Source organism: Meleagris gallopavo, chromosome 2 (assembly GCF_905368555.1).
Source record: "Meleagris gallopavo chromosome 2, MGAL_WU_HG_1.1, whole genome shotgun sequence".
Classification (NCBI taxonomy): Eukaryota; Metazoa; Chordata; class Aves; order Galliformes; family Phasianidae; genus Meleagris; species Meleagris gallopavo.
This window is the reverse complement of record NC_139405.1, coordinates 15,449,507-15,471,590: the sequence shown is the minus strand read 5'-3', so window position 1 is coordinate 15,471,590 and position 22,084 is coordinate 15,449,507. Positions and strand designations below refer to the sequence as shown.

The 22,084-nt window shown below is 49.7% G+C and overlaps 1 protein-coding gene across 1 annotated transcript; it reads left to right on the top strand.

Annotated features, from left to right (window-relative positions):
* Positions 1-18,099: 18,099 nt before the first annotated feature.
* On the top strand, positions 18,100-21,804 carry VSX1 (visual system homeobox 1). The gene is made up of 5 exons (XM_085219067.1): positions 18,100-18,711; positions 18,839-18,917; positions 19,057-19,180; positions 20,010-20,178; positions 20,664-21,804. Exons 1-5 carry the CDS (start codon positions 18,309-18,311, stop codon positions 20,924-20,926), a joined length of 1,038 nt encoding a protein of 345 aa, XP_085075193.1. The 5' UTR covers positions 18,100-18,308; the 3' UTR covers positions 20,927-21,804.
* The last annotated feature ends 280 nt before the right edge of the window (positions 21,805-22,084 follow it).

The window sequence follows — 22,084 nt, the reverse complement described above, 5'->3', positions numbered from 1 at the left end:
GTAGAGTAAGGTTATCAAGGAGATAGTCAATTGGATTGCTACGGACCTTCAGCGTGTCTCGTCAGACCCAGTCCTCACAAGAACTCCTTACCTGCAGGTTTTATCCAGCTGTGTTCTGGGCACAAGGTGTTGGTATGTGTCAGCCAAGAGTCCATCAGACAGCTGCTCCGTGCTTTCCTCTGGAAGTGCTCACTGTTCTGCTTGAGTCAGCTTCTAAACGGCTCTTTCACTTAAGTCACCTTGTGTTTTCCCAGCTAAAATGACACTGTTGCAGTGCCCCTGCACCCAACCTGGGAGAAGAGTCTCACTTTGAAGTGAGGATCATAGAATCATTGAGGTTGGAAAAGACCTCGAAGGTCATCATGTCCAACTGTTGACCCATCCCCACCATGCCCACTAACCCGCATCACTCAGTGCCACATCTCCACGGTTCTTGAACTCCTCCAGGGACAGCAACTCCACCGTTGTTTTTCTTAGCAATTCAATTTTCTATTTTTTTTTTTCAGTCCTAATGGAAGGGTGCTCCTCTCATCGCATCTCCCCACTGCAAACCACACATATCTGTAGATTTGCTGAGACACTGCCAACCCCCACATCCTCCCTGTATCCCTGAGCTCTTACTCACCCTACAGATAGCTCTGTTGTCCCCTCACTTACCTGAAGCCCAGGTGGACGTGCTGATTCCTCTGACGCCCTCCACTATGTTTCCCCATCATTTCTCCCTGACATTTCCAGCAAGGCAAGAATTGGTATAGATGTGACTTCTCCAAAGCTGTACCCATCCCAGCTATGCCGTCAGACACACCAGATGGATGTAGAGTGGCCATTTCCCACAGAGAAAGAATAAATAAGATACTTTTCTGTCTCTTCTGGGTACCCATCAGTTTCTGATGAACTCATAAATGTTATTTATGTTTCTGTTGTGTATGGCTGAAACTATTAAGAGATTCAAAAGTTTTGGAGGGGTAGCAGGTGGACAAAACAATCACATAAGCCTCCTATTCTTAGAAGATTGGGATTAAAACATGCATTTGGCATGTTAGCATGTTATTCCTTCACTGGCTGCTTTGTCATTCTAGCTCTCTGTTTTTCTAATGATGCTGCAATGATTTTTGTGGCTGAAGTATTATGTGTTTTATCTTCCTGGCTTCTTTCCTTCCAAACTAGGCTATCATCCAGCAATAAACTCCAACTCTGAAGCACTCTAGAATTGAGCCAAATTTGCAATCTGTACGCTGGATGCAGTACAGTATGGTAGATGATATTAGTTGTTTCGAACTGGATTCATCTGCAGTAAATGCTGAATGGGCTCCAACGTTCTGCAGTCATATTACAGTGTCCCAGAAGACATCAGTGATATTTTCAGTGGTGGCTCTGGCTGTGCTACCAGAAGACACAAACAGCCCTCCGTGTTGTTTCTTCCAGCTACTCTGTGAGCTGTGCGCAGAAATGAGCCATAACTTTGAAAATGCTGCCTCAATGTGGTCTTTTTGGTATCCTACAGGATGAAGTTCTTCACAAATTTATCGTGACCTACATAATTGACCTATATTATGTGTCTATTTGTTAAATAGGTTGCACTAATTAGAAACACAAATGGGAATGGCTTAGCGGATATTTATTTCTACAGAGGTGGGTGCCCGTTGTCCGCAGTGACGTGTGGGAGGATCATGTCCAGACTTCCCCCCTCTTCCATATTTGACCTGTGCTTGGATTATTGCAATAAATCTGGAAATGCTTCTGCTCTCAAAGGAAAAAAAAAAAAAAAAAAACTCCATAATATTATTTTTATTGCTCTCCTAGATGAGGAGATAGATCTACATGCATGTCTGTATGCAAGACAGCAAGCATGAGGGAAGAGATGCAGCAAAATATTGAAGTCCTTGACTCAGAGATCAGAGAGTAGGAGCAAAATGCGCTTTGCACTTCAATCACTCTATTAGGGCACACTTCTAAGGCCCAGGACTGGCCAACAGCCTCACAGCACCCTGCTGATCTTTGAACATTTGGTCACGAATAGGATTATTCCAACTTGCACTTCTGCCCCGCGTGTAGACTGATAGGAATTGTTTGAAATCTGAACTTACAGTTGTAATTTATCAAGCAGTAAGTAGTACCTTGAGTTTAATGGAATTGCACCTGCTTTCAGCAAGTATGAATTTTGCTCTGAATGTTTTAGAACAATGTCAAAAGTCCATCTGATTGGCCTCTAGGGGCAGATTTGGATCACAGCTTTTAAGCAGATGTCTGCTACTACAAGCCCTACTGGTTATATTAACAGTACTGTCAGGTGGTTGCCACTGCTATGTCCTCATTCATTCAGACAGGGTGCTCAGAGTGTAATCTAATTAAGGAAAAATTCCCCAGATTTTTTTCATATCTCTTATCAGTGCATTTTCAACTTCTTCAGATTCATTAGGAATGCATCCATCTGTGGGCTGTCACACAGAACTGTGCTGCATATTACTCCTTCTGTGCACTTGTTTTGAGGAAAAATTGAGCTGGATGGAGAGGAAAAATGAAAACAAATGGCTCCTGTTTTGAACTGTTCATGTTTTCAGGAATTGTTCCCCGTGCCTCATGTTAAGGATGGATTTACAGACAGTTGAAAGTGTATGTTCTGCCAATGAGTATGTGAACAAAGCATATGTTCAAAAATATCTATTAATCAGTGCTCTGTGGGACATCTAATGATATAGGTCTTTCTAACTGAATACACAGCCTGTGCCTTGGAGTCAGTTTTGAACATTTAGAGTGAGAGGAAAGTCACTTCTGACCTTATGGGTCAACTTCACCTGCAGAAGAACGATTCCAGTCACTTCTGTAAAGATTCCAAGAGCGATTATGGCATGATGTATCAAAAGGTTGAGAAAATTTTTGGCAAAAATGCTTTGATTTTGTGCATGATATTTGAATGCTAGAAAAATTTACTGACCTCTTGAGGTTCCTCTGCTCAAACAAGGGCCAAATATGACGTTTGGTCAGATTGCTCAAGGCCTTGTCCAGATGGCCATTTAGCATCTCCAAGAGACTCAGCACGCCCTGTCCTGGGACTGGACCACCTATAATTTTCTGATATCTCATAGAAATTTCCCATGTTTTTGCTTGCACACATCACTTACACTTTAACTGAAGATCTTTGAAAAGAGCACAGTTCTATCTTCTTTACTGCAGGTAGCAACAAGATCTCCTTTTTCCCTTTGCTTCTCCAGATTGAACAAACATGTACTGAATGGAGAGGTAGGATTACCTCCTGATTCTGCTGGCTCCCCTTTGGCTAATCCAGCCGAGGACACTGTTGGTTTTGTGCTCTGCAAGGGTGTCCTGCTGATTCCCAGCCAGCTTGGCCCCCATGGCCTTTTCAGTGGAGGTGGCTCCTACTCTGTCCCCCTGCAAGGTGTCTGACTGTCCTGGGTCAGGGCAATCCTAGATATGAATACAGACTGGGAGAACTCGAGAGCAGCCCTGCATAGAAGGACTTGGGGGTCCTGGTGGATGAAAAGCTGGACATGAGTCAGCAGTGTGCGTTTGCAGCATGGAAGTCCAACAGTATCGTGGGCTGCATCAAAAGATGGATGGCAGCAGGGAGAGGGAGGGGATTGTTCCCCTCTGTTCTGCCCTCATGAGGCCCCCTCTGGAGTACTGCATCCAGGTCTGGGGCCTTCAGCACAAGAAAGATGTGAAGATGTCCGAGTGGGTGCAGAGGAAGCCACAAAGATACTCAGAGCACCTCTCCTATGATGACAGGCTGAGGGAGCTAAGATTGTACAGTCTGGAGAATCTTAGGGGAGACATCATTGGAGCCTTCCAGTACCTGAAGGGAGCTTACAAGCAGGAGGAGGACTGTCTTTTTCACGTGGTTTGATAGTGATAGGACAAGGCGGAATGGCTTTAAATTAAAAGAGGGAAGATTTCAATTTGATGTCACGGGGAAATTTTTCACTCAGAGAGTGGTTAGGCCCTGGCACTGCTGCCCAGAGGAGCTGTGGCTGAATCGAGGAGACATTTTCAGGTTCAGCTAATGAACAGGGAATGTCCTGAAACTATAAAATTCTGGATGTTCTGGATCAAAGAGTAGATGATCTCCATCTTCAACTTCCCCATGCCTCAGCTGCATTCCTCTGACTGAGATGGATGGGAACCAGAAACCACTGCTAGTGGATATGTGAGAAGCAGCTGTGTGGGCCAGCAGTGGGTGCAGGAGCTAAGAAGATGAAGGGGAAGACATGGAGTCCAGCAGCCTCTCCTGCCCATTGGGACCTTCTTTGCAGCTCATCAGAGCTACTTGGAAGTGCAGCAAGACCCACGCTGTCCCAGAGGCTGTAAAGATTGTCTGGGCCAAAAAGCCAGAGGATTAGGCTGATGAGGGTCTCTCAGCAAAGCTACTCCTGCAATCAGTTCAGAGGCCCTTCAGCTGCTGGAAGGACACAGTGCCCGAGAGGGACAGAGGACGGATGGCAGGCTCATGATGCAAGGAAAAAACTGCGTTTTGGGGTTGACCTGCCATCAGTCTGGCTGCTCATCTCCTCTAGAAAGCACTTCACCTCAATCTCATCCTGATGAATAGCAAGGGTTTGAATTTACCAAGTGAAGTGGCCAGCCCCTCCGGCCCGCTATTCATTACTCCAATTAACAGTCAGTTGCCTGAAAAATGGGCCAATCTGTTTCTTGGGGAGCTGTATAGAAAAACCCACAAGGCAAGGCAATTAGCATACGTGCCAGCCCTCACCCTCTGGGGAATTTCATTTAGCTACTTGGTTGATCTAAGTACCAAAATATTGTTGGTTTGTTATGGAGCATATAATGTTTGTTAAATGACTGCAGTCCCCTGAGGCCCATATGCTGCCGATATTCTGCGTCCTCCCAAACCGGGAGAGGCAATAAGGCAAAACTGTTGCATCGCACACATGGCCCCGCATTTTCCTGACAGGACACAGCAGCTGGACACGGGCAGAACAAACCTTCACCACCCGGGGTGGGCGGGATAGCTTCCCTATGAAATAGTTGCACACTTGAGCAAGCCCATTGTCTGCCCAAAAAGCATTTCAACCGCCTCTTGTCGGGCAGCCGCCATGCACAGAAAGCACGCGGAGCGGGCACTCGGACAACCTGTCTATGCCGCATATTGTGTGGGGCAATTAGTTTGCAAATTGCCCGTTTGCACATCCGTGCATGAACCGGTAAGGTTGCTCCCACAGGATTTGTTATTATTATCATGATTAGTAAGCAAGGCCCATGAATAAATAAGGCAATTTGGCCGAATGCCTTTCTCCCCGCACACATACGGTGCTTGCCTCTTCCACAGCGAGAAAAGGGTGAGATCACTGGGTGAAAAATGCAGTGTCCGGGGGCATCACTTGGGTATTTCTGACCTTCTGAGCTGATGCCTGTATGATGGCGATATGTGCAAAGTTTTTTGTCAGTTTAATGGCTTTTTTTTTTTTTTTTCCCAGCAAGAAAAAGTATATCACAGTTGTTGGCTTGTGCTGTCATTGCTGGTGCACGTGCACCAGCTTTGAGATGTGACCCCACTCCTGCAGCTGAACTGCTTCTTCATTTGTGAAAAAATCCCATGTTGGGATTTCAATGGCCAAAAAGTGCCTGTGCTACCAACCTCAGCCATTTAAGTGCAGGCAAAATATATCTGGCTTGATTCAAGAATATCAGGTTAATTTTGGCCTGAATTTGCTGGAGTCCTGTCACAGAATCTTTAAGGTTGGAAAAGTCCACCAAGATCATCATGTCCAACCACCAACCCACCCCACCATGCCCACTATGCACATCCCTCAGTGCCACATCTTCACAGTTCTTGAATACCTCCAGGGACAGTGATTCCACCACCTCCCTGGGCAGCTTGTACCAGTACCTCACCACTCTTTCAGAGAAGAAATTCCTCCCAACTTCCAACTTGAAGCTCCCCTGGCTCAAGCAGAGGCCATTCTTCTCGTTATATCACTATAAACCAAGGGAAGAGGCTGACCTTCGCTTCACCATAACCTCCTTTGCAGTCAAAAGTAAGGCAGCCTGACTGGACTGCCCCTCTCAGTCTTACTGATGCATTCAGTTCTCCAGTGCATAAACCCGACCTGCAGATCACTGCTACTGAATCAGCAGATGAAAAATATGGATGAAGTGTTACTCTGTCATACTTGGAGTTTTGGTCAGGTACTTCATTTAATTGATATGTGTTTAGTAAGAGGAGGTTAAAATCTGACCGCCTGCCGTTTAGTGCTCAACTCATGTTTGATTCCTCTGCAAATCTTATGGAAATCCATTAACATTTAGTACTTCTTCGCAGCCCGTTGTTTAGCTTAACACTAGTTGGTTGAGATTAGGCTGGAGGTACTGAATCCTTTGGTGTTGACTTGGGGATTTTAACAGTTACGTAGATTGAAAACTGGTTAATAAGAGCACAGCCAATGTTGTATAACACTCATTTGTTTTTAAAATGCAATGAAATTAAATTCCTTCAGGAAGCTGTAGCATTATTTCATCAATATGGTCACATTCTTTGAGCCAGCTCCTAATCTGATGAACGAGGATCATTTGTATTTTCTGAAACCTTACAAGCCGTACTTCCCCAGTGCTATGTCCTGAATTCTTTACAGATCAGTTCTTATGTGAGCATTGCAGCATTTTCTGGTGGAACTGGTTGCTCACTGCACTTACCACCAAAAAATGTGATCACTGCTTCTTTCCTTGTTTAAAACTGCAAACATATTGACTAAAAGTCTATATATATTCTGAATCATAAATGAGACCTTAACAATCACTGTGCTGTAAGAAAGTTAACAAGCAGGGGGTACATTTGCTCCTGGTAAATGTAGATACTTTCTTCTTAATTTCTTTGACTATTTTTGTCAGGGCCTTTTTCAACGCTGTCTTTACAGTGCCGTATCACTCCTCTCCATTCCCCACCTGCCAGGCTATGATTCCTGGTGCAGCAATTTTGGTGAAGCTCCTACATTTTCAAGTAATTAAGGATAGGGTCCTATGTCTCATTTCGTCGACAGTCCCAAAATGTGAGGAGTTCAGGCTGTGCATGGCATAACGAAGAAGCAAGCCATAGATTTCTTGGGGTAGGTCACCATTCTTTGGCTACAGCTGTGGTCCAAATGCTTTGTGGAACATGTAACTGCTGCAATTTATTAAAGACATGCAACGAAAATGATAATCGGATAAAAAGATCAGTTATTGTCAAACGATTATGGAGCTGCATTATGTGATTTCATATCTTTTCCTTCAAAATCTCTGCATTTCAAACCAGCTTGTGGTTTTACTCCATGCCATTAACACTTTGGTATTACACAGTATATTTCACATGGTAAATTCTGTGGAATATGGATTATGTTATCAGGAAATAAACACAAATTTCTCAGGTTGGCCTTGGCTTTGTTGGTGGTAATCAGGAAATTGTTTGTCCTTAAGCTACAACAGAGAATTGGATTCTTAAAAACCGAATAGGGAAAAAATGCTTTTAAGGTGATTTCTTTACAATAAAAACATGATAGTCTTAAAGCTCAGTGATAATCTTTGTGAGTCTGTTCCATGTGAACCCGGGGAGCAAGCGGGTTCCCAGCTGATGTAAGTCAGCGTAGTCCCATTAGCTGGCAAAGCTGGGTCAGCATGCAGCAGCTGAGGATCCAGCCCCTGTGCTTGCAAAGAATCATCATCTTGCTGTCATAACCAGGGGAAAAACTATAAAAGGATTTTGTGAGGGCAGATAATATTAGAGAGAAAATAAGATGGGCTGTGAACCCAAGTGGAAGGCTGCTTCAGTTGCCATTGACTGAGAACTTTTTAATTGGAGCATGTACCAACGGGAGCAAATTGTTTCAAAATGCCAGTCAGGGCTGCTAACCTGATTTAGTACTATTTAGTATCTCTCGCTACAGCAGAGTTACACCCTCAAACAGTGCACCTTTAATAACAAAACTCCTAAGTTAATCTCCTTTAGAGGTCTGCGTGACATTACTAGTTCTAATCTAACCCTTCCAGGTTATTGTCAATGCACTTATGTGCATAAAACCTTCTTTGGGAGAATTAGGCATTTTCTCATTATGCACACTAATAACTTCTCTGAATATCACCAAATTTCCATGAAAATCTGGTTGACATAAGTTGCAGAGTTTACTCAGTTGATAAAAGAGGATCTTAAGAATCATCTCTAAGAAGTTGTCCTCTAGCTACTTTTTTTCTGCAGGTGAGAACTGCTCTGATGAACTGATGAAAAATAGAAGTATTCTTCTTTGGAATAAGCAGATATGGGGTATGTGTGGAGAAGAAAATTCTGAAGCAGTTGAGTCCCTGTTGGATGCAGACCTCTGGGTGGTGGTTGCCAGGCCACAGCAGAGGGCAGGGAGCTATTCTGAGGCAACAGCCTGGGCATGAAAGCATCTGTTCCTTGCTCTGTCCATGGGATCTCACTGCTGTGTGTCGAGAAAAAATGTGTGGCCAGTAATGCTGGCTGTGGGCATGGACGTTACCGTGCAACCCAGCATCAAGGGGGAATCATAGAATCATAGAATATCCCAAGTTGGAAAGGACTCACAAGGGTTATTATGTCCAACTCCTGGCTCCACGCAGCACCACTCAGACCCTATGGCTGAGAGTGTTGTCCAAATGCTCCCTGAGTTCATGCCCACCACCCAGGGCAGCCTGTTCTATGCCTACTGCCCTCTGGGGCAGAACCTGTCCCTAACTCACCACAACCCTCGTATGACACAGCTCCATGCCTTCAGGAGCAGGAAGGTCCAGAGATCTACTCAAGGATCTCCTCCAGTGCACCCAGATTTAGTAGTTTTTTAAGGTTTGAGGGGCTGCATGTAGACACCTAAAGTACAAAGCCAAGCCTAAAGCCTTTGTTGGATCTGATCTTCAAATCCTGTGTGTCAGCTTCTTCAGGGAAAGTAATGTACCCTTTCCTTGCCCCTCATATGTGCAGATTTAGCAAACTCAGCAGGAGTGGGACCCTCTGGTTTTGTCTGTCATGCTAACAATAAATAACCTCAGCAAAGAGTGACCACAGTGAAAGGAGCTGTGATTGCTGATCTTGTGCCCATCTGTACTGTAGAGCAGTCCATGGGCAGCGGGGCTCTTTAGGTCACTGGATATCTGTCCCCAGGTGCAACCAGTGCCAGCTCCCTCACTTGGTCACAAGGTGGATCAGGGAAATGAGGTCACGGCAGAGACAGGCTGCAGCTCTGCCATCTGCAGAAGAGTTTGTGAGAGTCCCGCACGCAGCGTTGGTGGCAGGTGTCCAAGGCATGAGGACTATCGGATGCTCCTGTCCCTCCTGGTTAGGAAGGACAAGGAGGACTCTGCTGGCAGATGGTGCCTGCGGTGCAGTCCGCAACGTCTGCACCCATGTACAGCTGCAAACCCAGTGTTTGTGCTCCTGAGATATCGCATTGCTGGAATATTCATGTTTATAGAAACCTTTCTTGAGCTCATGGCTGAGATGTGATGCTATGCCAAACTCCAAAACACTGTACATGGAACAAGCCGGTGCGTCCTCATTTCCCACCACAGCTTGAGTGCAGTTGTGGTGGAGGAACAAGGCGGAACATTGCATAGAGTTTAGAACTGCGATGCTTATATGCTTTGTGTCAGCTGTGTGAGGAGGAAGGCCTCAGCTCTGAGGTGTGAGTGTACAGGACAGGCCTGGCAGGACTGTCTCTTCCACCTCCTGTTGCCCAGGGTCTTGTTAGGGCTTGTGAATGGGCTGGAAATTGTACCAAAGCCCCTCAGGTGCCCAGGACAACTCACCTCTCCTTCCCTCACTGATCAGCTCACCTGAAGCACAGCATGTCATCCAGGTTTGGCAGCCACCCAAGACTGCAGAAATCCTGGGCTGATCCACCATGCTGTTGTCAAGTAGTTTTGCTTTGGTTTTAATTCTTTGCTTTTCCTTGACATCGAATTGTTCAACGTGGCTTGGCTTGAAGAAGGGCTGAAATTCCATCGCAGGCTCTGCACTGTCTGAAAGGAGGCATAATTAAGCCCCAAATACACAACCCGCCTTCAAAGAATCAGGGAAAGTCACAGGAAGGGTTAAACACTTTATTTAGATGGCTTTGTTTGTTACGTTAGTGCTTTGCTTGTTCTGAGAATTAACAGAAGATAAGCTAAAAGTTCATTTATAAGAGTATTAAAGGATAATTATGATGGAGTAAATGCAGCGGGTCAAAAGGCATTATGATGAACAGAATCATAATATAGGGCTTGGAAAAATAAGCTAAAATGTACAATGCCTAACATGACTTCCTAACGCCATGGAGGGTGGACGTCTTTGGTTTTCTCTCTTCTTCATTTCCACTCTAAATTAACGTTTCCTCCATCAACACTGCCAATCGTGCTCAAACACATAATGATAATCAATTGCAGCAACTTAAATTAAACTTTTGGGCAGGCACAAATATGTGACCTTTTAATATCAACAAAATGATAAAAAAGATTTGGTAGGAAATCTGTTTCAATCAGATTAGAGGAGAAGTGGGTAAAGCTGATTACAAGACCGCTAAACACAGTATTTGGGCAGTATTTGTTCAGAAACAATAGCGTTAATTCTACTTTAACAAGTATTATCTGAAAAATCAATAATTAATGGGAACCCATTATCAACTTGTAATTTAGCGCTCGGATTAAGTTGGGGGAGAAGTGAAAGCGAGCGGGCAACCTGCTTTTACTTGACCTGTCGGCCGATGGATTAATGGGCTGAGGGCAGGTTTCGTGCTGACTTAAAGGAGAGGAGGTGGAAATTCCTCTATTTGTCCCCTTATTGCTTGGGGTCGCTGCAGCCCTCGGCAGACATCTTGAGCAGTGTCTGGGGCATGGTGGAATCTTGCCTGCAAATCCACAGAGTGTGTGGAGCTGGCCCACTGGGGAAAGAGGTGCTGTTAGTGGGTGGTATGGATGGTTGCGGTCTGCCCCCTCCTTACCATCTCTCTGCACCTCTGCAGCACACTCGCTGCCGTGCTCTCCCCTTGGCTGATCAGCGATGGCATGTGCGAACGCACGTGTGCTGCCAGATCCCCACCAGCCTGCTCCCCACTGCCCCCACCACACCAGCTCTATTTGGAGAAACAACACGATCTGTCCTTAGATGTCGCATGTGCGGGGGTCCGAAGTGCCGCACGTGCCACTTCCCACCAGAGTAGGTCATCGCAACAGATGCCTAACAGGTCATGGTTTTGCAAAGACAGCGTTCTTGTAGAGGACGCAGATGTTCTGACCTCAGTGTTTTTGCTGGAGATGGCTTTGAGAATAGGAGCATCATTGCTTGTGACATTTTGGATGGGCAGTATTGAGCCAGCATTTCCAGCTTGCTGCCAACCTGTCCGTGTTCTCCTCCAGACTTTTCTCCCCAGTGGATCACCCACCTGGATTAGAATCACAGAATCACAGAATCATTAAGGTTGGAATGATCTGTAAGATCATCATGTCCAACCACCAGCCCAACCCCACCATGCCCATTAGCCACATCCCTCAGTGTCATATCTCCACTTTTCTTGAACCACTCCAGAGACGGTGACTCCCCCTCTCCCCGGGCACCCTGTGCCAGTGCATCACTACTCTTTCTGAGAAGAAATTCCTCCCAGCATCCAGCCTGATCCTCCCTTGGCACTACTTAAAGCCATTACCTCTTGTCCTATCACTAGTAGGGTTAGGACAGAGCAGGCTGCAGTCAGCAGACAGAGATGAGGGACTGAACACCAGTATTTGGGGATACTAGGAAATACCAGGTGGCTTGTGGGCACACGGATGGAACTGGGTGTAGGAGAGCCATGGACTGATCCCACCAAAGTGAGAGGGATGCCTTGGGTTGGGATGGGGATTCCCAGAGGAGCACAAAGGCGGGATGCTCTCGGCAAGGGTAACAGATTGAAGGCAGATTGTGTGGGTGAAGCAGCACCGTGCTCCGCAGCTAGGGAGTGGCTTCAGAAATGGCATTTAATCATTCAACATTAACACAAGACATCTGTCACCGTCCCCAGCAGTGACGGGGCTACACGACAAAACAATATGTTCTGGCGCTCCTAATCACTGGAAAAACACTACTTTTTGCAGAGAGTTCTTTTAGTGCCCAACACAAATCCTTCTATTTTATTATAGCAATCCCAGCCAAATCCTCCAATAAATGGAGTTTTTATTAATGTGCAGCTGTTAAATGAGAAAAAAATAAAACTCAGAAATAAAAATGAATCCCTGAATAATCAGGCTGATCCCAGGCAGTAAGAACAAGCAGGCCGACCAAATACTTACAGCTTTCTGGTATTATTTAAAAATACGCTCGAGGCTTTTCTTTCACCCTCTATTTCCTACAAAGGTCTGATTAGATTTTGCTCGATCCCCACCACTTCGAACCTTTCCTGCACATGGGTCCTTTTGCAATCCCCCTGTCCTGACAAGGTACCCGAAACCCCTGTGACATGAGCAGGGAGCCTTGCAGTGAAGGAAAGAAATCTCTTTTTTGATGCTCACTGTTCCTGCTCTTCCTGGCCCACAGCATGGCCATGATACAGCACAGGTGTGGGAGCAGAGCAGTGAGATGGCCACCAGGGATATGGCAATGAAACAGCTCAAAGGAGGATACTAAGATAGCAGACCTGTGGGAGACCTGATGGAGCCTCCATCAGATGTATGGCATGCTTCCATCACACCCACTGCATCTTTCCAATGAGCAGAGATCTTGGGCAACCTTATGAGAGCCCACCCAGAACAAAGCATCCAACGGAAGAGTAAAGCCAGCCTGGCAGCTTACCCAGCTGTCCTGCCTGGGGTGCTCAGAGCTGAGCTGTGGCCACCAGGATGCTGCTTGCTGCCAGCCGTCAGACCTTGACCACCCAGGAGTACTAATAGGGGAAGGTAGAGCAGGGAGGAATGCCTCAAGTAGATACTCTGCCCATGAAATGGCATGACCACCTCTGCTATTCTTTCTGATTAAATTAGAGCCAAAGTAAAGCCCTAATTCTTCTGATTAAAGCTTAGAAGTTAAGCTCTTTGGGCAGGATGCGTGCCTTGATCTGTGCTCTCCTAAAACACTTTGTCCACTTGATGATGAGACACTAATAATACACCCCTAGATCTTTCTTCTCAGACACGTATGAGGTCTGGTCCTTAGGATGTATATTGTCCTGGGGGCATCCCATCACTCCTGTCCCAATAGCAGTGTTTGTGTCATCACCCAGCTGTTTGCAGAAGGGTGAAGGTGGGAGAAACTGCTCCAAGCAAAGGAGAGGTGCAGATCTGCTGTGGTTTGGGCTTTCCACAGAGAAACTGCCTGAGGAGAGACACCACAGCCTCCAACTTTTGCCTCCAGAGTTCTGAACATCTTTGATCCCTCCTCCTCCTCCGCACCACAGACAGAGGCACAGCCGAGTATTGTTTGTTCCAGATCAATGCATTTAGCCATGTGGAAAATTGTTATTAGCTCGGCTTTTCTTTCCCCTTGAGCCGCTCCTGCAGTGCAAAGGGCATCTCCCAGGGTTTCTGCAGCCACCGCAGCTCCTGCACCTTCAGCTGGATGAAACCTTCAGGAACAGTCAAGGAGGGGGAGCAGGGGGTGCTGGAAGGACCTGATTGCAGGCAGCCCTCCTGCAATGACACCAGAGCCTTTCAAGGTGCTGAGCAAAAGGAAGCAAGAGCACTTGCTGCCATTTTCAAATTGGAAAAAAATGCAATTTGTTTTAACCTTCAAGATTCAGCAAAAGCTCAGAGACTTGCAGACAATGACTCCACAAGGGAGATGATTATTTCTTCCTCTTAACGTTTTTCCTCCTCCTTCTTTCCTCCTCCTTTTTTTTCCCAGAGTGTGACAGTATCCATCATGCAAGTCCCTGTTTGAGCTGATTAGGTAACTGTTCACTGTCAGCAACACTCAATCTGTTCATTTTGGACAATGTGGCCCCTTTTGGCATCGAGGTACCTTGCTTATGTTGCAGAAATCACATCAAAGCAAAGAGCAGAAGCTGGTAGGAGAGCTGGGAAGTCCTTCATGCTCTGTATCCTTTCTAATAGGAAAACTGAAGCACACAAAAAGCAATAGCTGTGCTTTGCCTGGTGTGTGTTTTACAAAGGGGGCTATCAACCCAAGAGCTGAAGAAGCCCGTATGTCTTCACTTGTACAAGAAGCAGGAGCCACACGTGGGGTTGCATTTGATGACATTTCTCTCTTTTCTCCAGCTGGTTTCTTTGGGATGGGGTTGTTTTGGCAGAGGGCCGCATTGCTTGTGCGTCGCCTCCCACCTTTTGAATTTGCCTTTGAGCACTGGGCTGTCAGGTGGTGATGGCCAGAGCCTGGCCTGGTCCTGTGCTACAGCACCTGTTTGGTTTGGGAGGGCAGTTCCAGAAAGCGGCATTGAAGGGAAGAGCGAGTGTAGCTGCTTGCATGCACGGTGTCCCCATCTTTAATTAGGTTAGCTACTTTCATGGCAAGTGCTGTCATACGGAGCTGAAAAATCAATACCATATGGCACCACACTCAGATAGCAAACTTGGAGATTAATTAAAGGAGAAGGAACTCTGTCAGGTCTCGTAGCGCAGCGCCTACGATTAGGCATGGCTGAACTAGTTTGGAAATGCAAAGGATGACTGGGTGACACCTTCACCCCGATCTGAGCTGGGCTCTTCTCCATTTGGGGGCAGAATGAAGGGAGATCTGCCTTTCTCTGCCCCCAGCAGAGTCGCTGGAGATAGCAGAAAAGCCATTTCATGTATTCTACTAGATCTCACCATACCTAGATTGGCACTTGGAGGAAGAGAGGGAGGTGGCGGTGGGGTGGATTGAAATGGCCGGGGGAGAAAGGAGGCTAGAGGTGGAGAAGGGCAAAAAAACAACCTTCAAGCCACCTGTGAGCAAACAACTCTCAGCAGGACCTCCTGCAGCCAGTCTCAGGCACTTTTCCGTCACTCCTCCACCTCCTGGACTGGTACCTTCCAAGACAAACCAGCTTTTCCAAGGTTTGGTTCAAAAATTTCCAACAAGTTTCATCGTCCTCAAATGAAGTCCTTAATGGGACCAAAAAATTCTCTCTCAAATGTAAAAGATACCTGAGAAGCTGGTGAAATGCTCTTTTTTAATTATTATTTCTATAAGACAAAAAAAAAAAATCTGACTCCATTGCTTGGAAGGTTTCATTTCCAAGGCTCGGAGCAGAGTGGGACAATGTATACTGCTCTTTTGGGAGATGCTGATATAATGAATGTGGCAGCTATTGTGTGTGCATGGGAGCCTGGCAGCCGTTTTTCTGCTGCTTATATTTTCTTTTCTTTTCTGCTTTAATGAGTGTTTCTCTAATTGACTTGATGATTTCTGTTTAATTAGCACATTTTGGAGGAATGATCAAAAAATAATAAGATAAAGTAATCAGACAGGCATAGCGCAGAGGAAGAATAGCTCCTTTGTGGGGCTAATTGGAGTGGACAGTCCATCAGCTAGTTTGGGCTCTGCGTGGTCAGACCTTCCCAGCTCTGCCGTGCGCCCAGGACTCCAAGCACCCACACAGACCCAGCTCCAGCAGTCAACTCAATTAGCTCTAATGAGCTGTGAGGGAGCACCCAGCCTGGATCCGCCAGGTTTTGCTGTTGCTCATGTTTTGTAGGACGCCGCTCCCATGGAAACAAGTGGACGGGCACTAGGTACCACCAAGGCACAGCTTCCCAGCTCTACTCGCTGACCACATGCCCATCACACCTCCAGCCGTGGCTGTAGGTGTAGCACCTGGATGGTCATTTGTTTGCCCCGTGTTTGGCTAGGAATTAATTAGGAGATCGGCTCCAGGCTGCTGTGACAGCTGTCTGCGTGCGGCACTTCCCAGCACTTTGATTAAATCTGCAGCACTCCAGATGTGAGAGCCCTGCGTGTCGGCACATTGCTCTTAAACTCCACTTAAACCGTGACTGCTCTTCTGCTTTTAATCAAAGGCAAATATCTTAAGACAGAAAGCTGTGCAGAGGAATTAGTGAGGATGTCTCCGGGGCATGTGTGGTAGGAGCTCCACTTGCTGCACTCTGGCACGGCAGGCGGAGGGCACGGCCAGATGTGGCCATGCCACCTGTCTCCATGAATCCATCGCCCCAAAATGGAGACTATTTGGCCATTGCTTCCACAGCAGAACATGGGGGAGTTGGAGGAAAACCCTTTTTCCTTCTGCCTGAGTTTACTGATGCAGACACCTGCCCTCCAGATTCCTCTCCTTGCCAATCTGAGCGTGTCCCTGTTCCTTTACCCCATCAGGAGCAGTGCAGGGCTGTGCCATGGAGCACTGGGGACCAGTGATGCTGTCCATGGGCACAGGAGACTCTTCCACCCCCCGCAGTCACAAACAGTCAGAGGGTTTGGGCTGTCCTTTATTATTGACCTAATTCATATCTGAAGCAGGAAGGTGAAAGCTGCCTTATCCCATTACAAATCCCCTAACTCTGTCCCTTCCATATCTCCTCCTTCATTCCCCTGCCTCCCTCATCTTTACAAAAGGTGAACCCACGACGAATGCGCATCCTTCCAAGGTTCTCCTTCACATCACTGCAAATAGGGAACTCCAGGGCCTCCCAGCTGCTGGCTCAGGGCTCGCCAAACACACATCTGTAATCCCACAGGGCCTTGGCAGGGCTCACCCCGGGGTTCTAGCCCCGGGCATCCATCCCAGCAGGGCTGTGCCAAGGGGGTGCAGGGCATGGGGCATGAGGTCGGATGCCGGGGCTCCCGCTCTGGCTGGCACATGTGGGAGAAGGGGGGGTGGGCACTGTGGGGAAATTAGAACAAGAGCGATGTTTGATGTTCTGCTCTTTAAGCGATTAATAATCTTTCAGCATCGGAGAATCAGCTGAAAATCTTCCCTGGAAAATAATGAGCAGAGAAACATTTACTGATTAGTCTAATCCCAGATAATCCTATCTGATGAGCGTATATCGAGATATCCTTTAACTGATTTATTGTCCATAGGATGGGGGAAATGCCCCTCAGAGATGCCCCTCTCCACCCCGATAGAGGAGCTCCGTATCCCCCTACCCAACCCCACACCTCCCACGTCCTGACACATTGGGCATCCCATGGCACTGCCCCATATCCAGGCCACGGCGCTGGCACGCGGAGATTTAATCGCTATTTCCATTTCTGCGTCTATCGGCTTTCTCTTGGGTTCGGGCTTTTATGTTTCATAAACTGATTAGGAGCAATTATACTCGCTTTATCCCCAAACTTTCCAAATGACTGGGCCATATGCATATTTAAGGCTTCATCATCTCTCCCAACAGCTCAGCCTTCACGTTAAACTGCTGAAATCAAGCTGATTCTGGGACAACGTCAAAAATTAGGGGTTTATCTACTAAGATCGGCTCGGACAGGAAATTTGTTGTGGGTGGTGGCCGGATTAGGGCTTCTAATTACTGCGGCAGATCCTCCCCGCCCGGCAGTGAAAGTCGCCCCTTCCAGCAAACCTGCGGCAAACGCGCTCGGGGGCATCGAAGGTGCCCGAGGGGACGTCGGGGGGACGTCGCGGTGCCCATCCCTGGGCACGGGCAGCCCCGAGCATCCCAGCATCCCGCACTGTGGCTTCGGGGGCGCGTCGCCCCCCACCCGCCACCTCCCGTCGGGGGTGTGAAGTGCGGTCGGTTGTCCCCCCCCACCCCCTCCCCCCGACGGCCCCCAGCGCCGGGCACGGCAATTATCCTAAATGAAAGTTATTGTTCTGCTAATCCCGGGAACAGCTTGCGAGGAGAGATTTGGGTCTTTCTTTAATAATGCAAAGTTAATGCGGAGTCCCCTTGTAATTATCTTTATCAGAAGGACCCTCGGTTAATCTGACCGTCCAGCGGGAAGGCCGGGATCAGGCGGCCCGTGTAAGCCGGTTGTAAATCGGTTCCATAAACAGATGAAGGGAAGGGAGAAAAATAAAATAAAATAAAATTGCAGCCCAGGTGCCAGACTCTGGGAGCCAAAAGGAGGGAGGATGCCAGGCGGCCCCGGGGGGCGAGGAGAAGGTCCTGCCCGAAACGGACGGGGCATGTGGGAGGCGGGGGGGAGGGTGCCCCGTCTAGGATGTGGGGCCCGCGGCCGGGGGGGCACTCAGGCGACCGCGGACGGGGAGGGCGGAGGGGAGGGTCCCGAGGGGGGACCCGAGGGGACCGCGGGGAGGGGCCGCGCGGGGGGGCCCGAGGGAGGGGCTCGGGGCCCGAGGGCCGCTAATCCGGGGATTGGGAGCGCTCCCCCGCCGCCCCGGGCCGCGATTGGGGCCGGGCCCGGCGGCGAGCCGATAAAAGGGGCGGCGGGCGGCGGTGCCCGCTCCGGGCCGGGCCAGGCGGCGGCGATGCCGGGCCGGGCGGAGCCGTCGGGGGGCCGCGCGGCGGTGCCGGTGCCGCTTCCCGTCGCGGTGGCGGCGGCCCCGGGCCCGGCGTCGGTTCGCAGCGCCCTCCCCGAGCGGTCGGCGCGCCCGGGAGGAGCGGGGCTGCGGGCCAAGGGCTTCGCCATCACCGACCTGCTGGGGCTGGAGGCCGAGCTGCAGCCCCCCCCCGGGGCCGCTCCCGGGCCCGCCGGCGGCTACGAGAGCGGCGGGGCGCTGGGACTGGGGCTGGGGCTGCTGTGCGGCTTGGCGGGACCCGGAGCTCCCTGCCTGCTGCCCGCCCCGCTGCCGCTGCTGCCCGCCCGCGGTCCCCGCCCGGGTGCCCCCGGGCCGCCGCCCGCCGCCCGCCGCCACAAGGAGAGTGCCTCCGGTGAGCCGCCGTCCCTCGCCCGCGGCGCCCTTGGGTCCCCTGGGGGTGGTGGCACCGCGGGGAGCCCTTGGCGGGATGGGATGTGACTGTCGTCCCCCCCCCCCCTCCTTCCCCATGCTGCCGCCAGATGAGGAGAGCCTGTCCGGGGACGCCAGCGAGTTGAAGATGCCGGCTTCGCAGATCAAGAGGAAGAAGCGGCGGCACAGGTGACCGCCGGCCACCCCCGTGCGTCCCCGTGGGTGTGCCCGGGAGGAGCAGGGCATCCAAGCTGGGGGAGGTGGGAGGGGTTGATTCTATGCCCTGCTCGCCCGGACCCCGTCTCAGGACGCTGTCCGCTCTCCGCAGGACGGTGTTCACGGCCCATCAGCTGGAGGAGCTGGAGAAGGCGTTCAACGAAGCTCACTACCCCGACGTCTACGCTAGGGAGATGCTGGCGGTGAAAACGGAGCTGCCCGAGGATCGCATCCAGGTAGGCGGCTCCTCGCTGCCCGGGGGGCCGCTGGCACCGGCTATGCTCCGCCGTAGGGCAAGAGAGTGCGGGCGGCAGGGAGGTGGTGGCACTGGGGGGCTGATCTGGTGGATGACAGCCCTGCACACAGGGGCAGGGAGATGGAACAGGATGGGCTTTAAGGTCCCTTCCAATCCAACCATTCTGTGATTCTATGATTGCATTGCTCGGGGCTCCGAGCAGAAGTGCAGACCAAGGGACGCAGTGCCCTGCTGTTTGGGCAGGAGCTTGGAGCAGTGCAGGAGGTGCAGGCTGCTTCCTGGCTTGCTCACACAGCTCTTGAGGAGACACTTTATGGCCCAATCCTGCCTTGTTGCGGAGCAGCTCATTGGGGTGGGGGTTTGGGCGATGCTTAGGTTGCATCAACACCGCCGAGGCTTTAAGTGCAAGAAGGAGATGGGGAGAGGGACTTGAGCATCCTCTGCCATCATCCGTGAGTGTGTCGTGGACCCCTTTTTCTGCATACGCAAATGGGCTCTGCAGGTGGGTGGCATGCAGGGGCTGCCCTCGGTGACTCAGGCTGGGGACACTTCCATAGGTCAGGATCAGCCTCGTGTAACATCTGCTCCCTCTCCCCCCCTTCCTCTCCTCCCTCACTGACACCCACATGTGCCTTCCCCAAATTCCCCTCTGTGGCTCTGCCCTGGCCACCCTCCTACTGCCAACCCTGCGTGCCCCCCAACCCCATGGTCACCCCCGGGCACGCTCCACCACGGCTCAAACGCCCATCTCCTCCCCATCCCACCCCTCCGTGCTCTCCTGGCTGTGACCCCTGAAGGTTTGGTTTCAGAACCGAAGAGCCAAGTGGCGGAAGCGGGAGAAGTGCTGGGGCCGGAGCAGCGTGATGGCTGAGTACGGCCTGTACGGAGCCATGGTGCGGCACTCCATCCCTCTGCCTGAGTCCATCATCAACTCCGCCAAGAGTGGGCTGGTGGGATCCTGCGCCCCGTGGCTGCTGGGTGAGCCTCAGGCAAGAGCGGGGCTGGTGGGAGCTGCAGCTGATGGCAGTGTTAGTGCTATGTCAGAGCTACCCTGGGGCTCCGGTGTAACAAGAATCTGGAACTGTTGGAGTTGGTCCCTGTACACGGCGGGGGGGTTGGAACCAAGTGATCTTTAAGGTCCCTTCTGACCCAAGCCATTCTGACCCTGGTGTCCCGCATGGAGGTGACACTTGAAGACTGGGCTGTCACAACACCTCTCTCCTTGCATGTCTTTCCTGCTGAGTGGGAGGGAAATGTACAGATTGATCCTGCTGCAAACCATCCTCAGTGTTGCAGGCTGCAGGGTCTGGGCTGGGGATTGTGGCATGAGTTTTCCTCAGGATGTAAGTGTGAACTGAGCTAGGCAGCAGGAAGGCAGAGCAGCATGCTCCCCTCCGACACTGAGCAGTCTCAGGCAGAAATAAGCAACCGTCTCCTTTGGTTTGCTCTTCCCCCTCTGCAAGGCATGCACAAGAAGTCCATGGAGGTGAGCAGGAAGGCAGAGAGCCAGGAGAAGCCGACAGATGGCTGGCAAGCAGAGCAGGATGGAGAGGAACTTCAAGGGAAGCAGGCCAGTTCCCAGAGGAGCTCCGAAAAGCTTGGCCCTGCGAAAGATCCTGAAGACACAGCCATCGACCTCTCCAGGACAGCCAAGCAGGAGAAGAGAAGCGTACTGAGGCAGTGCGTCAATGGGGAGCCCACCACGGAGAAGGACAGGGACCACTGAGCTTGGGCAGCTCCGGAAGAGGCTAGAGCTCACAGCTTTCTGGGGAGATCAGAATATTTATTGGTTTATTGATATATCTCTATATTTTTCTGAAATAATTGAACTTCTATCTGAATTCAGGGCATTTTAAAACTGGAAACCTTCCTCCCGACCCTGTTCCCTCACTTGTCAGCAGAGCACAGGTGAAGCCAGGGTGGAGCGTGGGAGATGTGTTCCAATACAGCCGAAAGCAGTGTGAAAACAGGACCATCCTTTGGGCGGCACAGATGGCTGCTCAGGAAGAGCCCCCCTTCTCCTCTGGGATGTGTCCCGGGCTATCCAACAGCACAAACAGCAGGAGTGACATGGGAACCGCTCTGATACCCAGGTGCAGAGATAGTGCGGGTCATGGATGCCTTCTCTGAGCACTTCCATCCCTGCACAGCACCCATGTGGTGGTTCCCTCTGCTTCAGGCACGTGATTCTTCCACCTCAAGGAGCAGCAGGGCTTTTAAACATGGTAGGGTCCATCCTCAGGCAGGTGTAACTAGACCACTTTATACCTCCTGAGGATCTGGCCTGCCAATGCAGCCTTACCACTGGATTTACACTGTGTAGCTTCCTTAACTCATGTTTAGGAGAAGGGGGTAAAAACATTTTTGCTTATGCAATGATTTTGTACACTCTTGAATGTTATCTTCCGTACTATGCATAATAGAACAGAAAACCAAGCCATAGCACCCTGGAACAATTGAACAGTCTTGGGAACTGACGTAAGAGAATACTTTGTAATTGTCTGTAAATAGTGTAATGTCAGAGCTGTTTCTTGGTCGTCCTATATTTATGTCTTACAAGCACTTTAGTGATCTGGATTTTTGAATGTGGCTGTTCCTGTTTTGTCCACCATTTATTTATTACACATCTTAAGTAAAATTGTGGCATATCTTTTGTTTTCATGCTCCTCATTGGTGATTTTTCAGTTTTACTTTGGTGGACGTCACTGTAGTTGCCAGCTTTGAGAAGATCCTGCACAGACCCATGTCTGTGTGAGTTGGTCACCCCCCTGAGGCTGTGCAGTTACCCAGGGAAGCAGAGCAAAGCCCTCATGTGTTTTCCCCCAAGCTGAGTTCCAATTCAGCAGACTCTACATGCCTATGTTGCTCGTCAAAGACCCATGCC